The 4,089-nt window shown below is 37.2% G+C and overlaps 1 protein-coding gene across 1 annotated transcript in view; it reads right to left on the bottom strand.

Annotated features, from left to right (window-relative positions):
* Nucleotides 1-2,691: 2,691 nt before the first annotated feature.
* The window catches only part of LOC144957218 (uncharacterized), a 34,310-nt gene continuing 32,912 nt past the window's right edge, over nt 2,692-4,089 (bottom strand). Inside the window, exon 14 of the mRNA XM_078888277.1 lies at nt 2,692-3,155. Within this exon, the coding sequence (XP_078744403.1) occupies nt 2,869-3,155 (287 nt within the window). The 3' untranslated portion in view covers nt 2,692-2,868. The remainder of the gene's footprint in view (nt 3,156-4,089) is intronic.

The following is a 4,089-nucleotide window of genomic DNA, read 5'->3' as shown; positions in this document are numbered from 1 at the left end:
TTTGTGCGAAGAGCTAGACATCATGAATGGATTTCCCCCACCTTGCCCTACATAATTCTCTCAATGATTTGGTACCTGCGTCAAATTGACATCTGTCACTGTCATCTATTGATACATTTTGTTATTTATTTATTAGTACATTACATACATTTTTAAACTAATATTTTAAATATTTATTTATTTCTTTATTCATCAAGTTATTGATACATGGTTTTTTTATTAATTTCTTCATTTGTTTATCTATTATTTATTTATTGATAAATTATTGACATACGGGTGGATATTTTGATGGTAGATAGGAGGTCACTTCCACACCCCACCCCCCACCCCCTATTATATCCGTTTTCCAACTTGCTTTCTGTCTTTGCTTTGGAATGAGATTACTTGGTTTTGTCCTGACCGGAGTCCTTGGCTTGAAGGGTTATAGTTTTTTTTAGGATATGATATTTTTCCGTGTAAATCATCTCTCTATCTGGGTGGGGTTCCTGACCTCCCATAGTGGGCAGGGAGGTACATACTGTGTCTTCTATCCCTTTATATCTGTTTTCCAACATGCTTTCTGTCTTTGTCTTGGAATGAGATTACTTGGTTTTGTCCTGGCCCTGACCGGAGTCCTTGCTGGGAGGGAAACAGTCAAATGCATAGTTATTGTTTTGGGAGATGATATTTTTTCCTTGTAAATCATCTCTCTGTTATGCATTATTATATTTGTTATTTTGAATATATAATTTATGCATTTGAGTGTATTTCTCTTTGTTGGATTTTGTGCTCGTGTCCGGATGAGACTTATAGGTGATCCCAGACTAAGAACATTGATGGTATGCTCTTGGAATCTACATCTGATCCCTATTTGTTCCCAGTTCCCCTTTGTCTTACTCGCTCTCTTGGGTGTTTTAATTGTAATTCTAGAATTTTTTACTATCTCATTTTCTTCCTTTTTAATGGCGCTGATATGACCTAAATGTGTTGCAAGCGCCGTAAAACCCATGAAAACAAAAACAAACATCATCTCTCTATTGTGTACTGTTATAGTTATATCTGTTTTGTTTTTGTTTTTGTTGTTGTTTTTTTTGTATAGCTAATATAATATCGCATTTGAGTGTGTTCCTTTTGTTGAAATCATATGCGTGTGCCTTGGTGAGACTTTTAGGTTACTTCAAACTATGCACATTGATAGTGTGTGTGTGTGTGTGTGTGTGTGTGTGTGTGTGTGTGATATACCATAGGTTTATATGCTATAGTCTCGGTGTTTGACCACGTCATGTTGACCACGGGAGTCTGAATAGCTCAGCTGGTAGAGCACTCGCGTGACTTACAGGCAAAACGACTGGGATTGATCCCCGATGAAGTCAATATTTGTTGTTAGTTTTAGACACCTTTGTCCACCGAGCAGTGATTGAGTAGCTGGGTTAGATCCGGCGGAAAGTACTTTACAATTAACTGGTGTGTATCCAAAGGGTAGTGAGCAATAACTGTTGTCCGTTAAATGTTGTAGAAACAGGGATAAACTCCGACTCATTGGACCTTTTGTCGCTGAAGAACTATTATTTTTACTTTTTATTGAAATTATACGTTTTAGCTATTAAAAAAAATAATAAAAAACTCATAACACCCGCCAGACTGACATAACATACCAAAACTATGTGAAACCTTAAACGTTTATAGACGGATTGATTCAATTTATTGAGAATTACTCATAAAGATGGTTGGCTAAAGCCAATATCAATAACAAAGAGCTGGGTGAGGTCAGTTTGGTTTGTTCTAGTAACATCCTAGGAAATCTGAGAGAGTCGAGATAATATATTTAACATGTAAAACAAAATTGGATCTTTACAAAATAAGGAAGGTATTTTTATGATAACGATCATCTATGTACTAATAATGCTAAAATCACATGACCACAAAATAGAATGCTGAATAGCTGTACGACCATATGGTCTTGTGATATGAAAATCGCTTACCTATCGGATGATTCTGGGTTCGAATTCCTCTCTGAGCAACGCATAGTTGAGTCATTGGAAAAGGCAATTTACTCCCATTCTATCACCGTATTCACGTGTAAAATGAGTAGGTGGCCGTAAACAGCATTGTCTCTCTCAGGGAAATTGTAAAAATTCGCAATTGGCGTCTTGCCTCGTTCTATATGTTGTTGTTGGCTAGGGACCCCTTGCAAAGCGCTTTGAGCACGTTTATTGGATATTGCGCTATAAAAATCTCATTTCGTGGTGAGGATAATTGACAGGAATGAAACATTTTGAGTTTTAAAACAAGTTATAGATCAATTCAAAGGTGTGACTGGGAAACGCTTTAGAATGTGAAATAACAATTTTTATATTTCATTATATAATGTTTGTTAACACAGATATTTGTAACAAATCACGGTACGCGGTGACCTCAAGTTCTTGATAAAACCAAAGCAAAATTTCTTTCTGGTATACAAATGAAACCTGATTTAGTTGGTGTGTACTTTTTCATATTTGGCATAGTAATAGTAGTAGTAGTAGTAGTAGTAGTAGTAGTAGTAATAGTAGTAGTAGTAGTAGTAGTAGTAGTAGTAGTAGTATAGTAGTAGTAGTAGTAGTAGTAGTAGTAGTAGTAGTAGTAGTAGTAGTAGTAGTGTAGTGGTAGTGTAGTAGTATAGTAGTAGTAGTAGTAGTAGTAGTAGTAGTAGTAGTAGTAGTAGTAGTAGTAGTAGTACTAGTGGTAGTAGTAGTAGTAGTAGTAGTAGTAGTAGTAGTAGTAGTAGTAGTAGTAGTAGTAGTAGTAGTAGTAGTAGTAGTAGTAGTAGTAGTAGTAGTAGTAGTAGTAGTAGTAGTAGTAGTAGTAGTAGTGGTAGTACTAGATGTAGTAGAAATGATGGTTTCTGTATCAGAAATTCCTACTTTTGACACTTTTGCACACCAGACTTGGGATTGTGTTCGAGGAGCAGGAGGTGTAAGTCTCGTAAAATTCTTCATGTATGTTCTCCATTGGCGGTATCGTCAGGCAACAGGGCATGGATCCGGTACAGAACGTGTTCGAATCCAAGGAGTTGTAATAGTTGCCCCTAGATTTGATTAGGAAGAGATCAGGATGAATCCAAGACGTGTATCCGAGCTGCCCGTCACTCACAACTCCTATTTCCCATTCGGTCTTCTCTCGTAAGTCAATGTCTCCTGAAAAGAAATATCAAGATTCTCATCAATGTCGGCCAGGTCGACGAGTTTGGGACAAATGAAAGACTCTGGCAAGAGAAAATTGTTAATCTGTAAAAAAAAAATCATTTATTTATTACAAATAGATTGATATGATCCGATCATAGCCTTCTGTGTAAACTCATAGCCTGACACTGACGGTAAACTTTGTAAACTCATATCCTGACACTGACAGTAACCTTTGTAAACTCATAGCCTGACACTGACAGTAACCTTTGTAAACTCATATCCTGACGCTGACGGTAACCTTTGTAAACTCATATCCTGACACTGACATTAACCTTTGTTAACTCATATCCTGACGCTGACGGTAACCTTTGTAAACTCATATCCTGACGCTGACGGTAACCTTTGTAAACTCATATCCTGACACTGACGGTAACCTTTGTAAACTCATATCCTGACACTGACGGTAACCTTTGTAAACTCATATCCTGACACTGACGGTAACCTTTGTAAACTCATATCCTGACGCTGACAGTAACCTTTGTAAACTCATATCCTGACACTGACAGTAACCTTTGTAAACTCATATCCTGACGCTGACAGTAACCTTTGTAAACTCATATCCTGACACTGACAGTAACCTTTGTAAACTCATATCCTGACACTGACGGTAACCTTTGTAAACTCATATCCTGACACTGACAGTAACCTTTGTAAACTCATATCCTGACACTGACGGTAACCTTTGTAAACTCATATCCTGACACTGACAGTAACCTTTGTAAACTCATATCCTGACACTGACGGTAACCTTTGTAAACTCATATCCTGACACTGACGGTAACCTTTGTAAACTCATATCCTGACACTGACGGTAACCTTTGTAAACTCTTATCCTGACGCTGACGGTAACCTTTGTAAACTCATTCCTGACACTGACAGTAACCTT

This window comes from Berghia stephanieae, chromosome 11 (genome assembly GCF_034508935.2).
Source record: "Berghia stephanieae isolate SIO BIC M18660-M18661 chromosome 11, UCSD_Bste_1.3, whole genome shotgun sequence".
Taxonomy (NCBI): Eukaryota; Metazoa; Mollusca; class Gastropoda; order Nudibranchia; family Aeolidiidae; genus Berghia; species Berghia stephanieae.
This window is presented reverse-complemented; position numbering and strand designations above follow the sequence as displayed.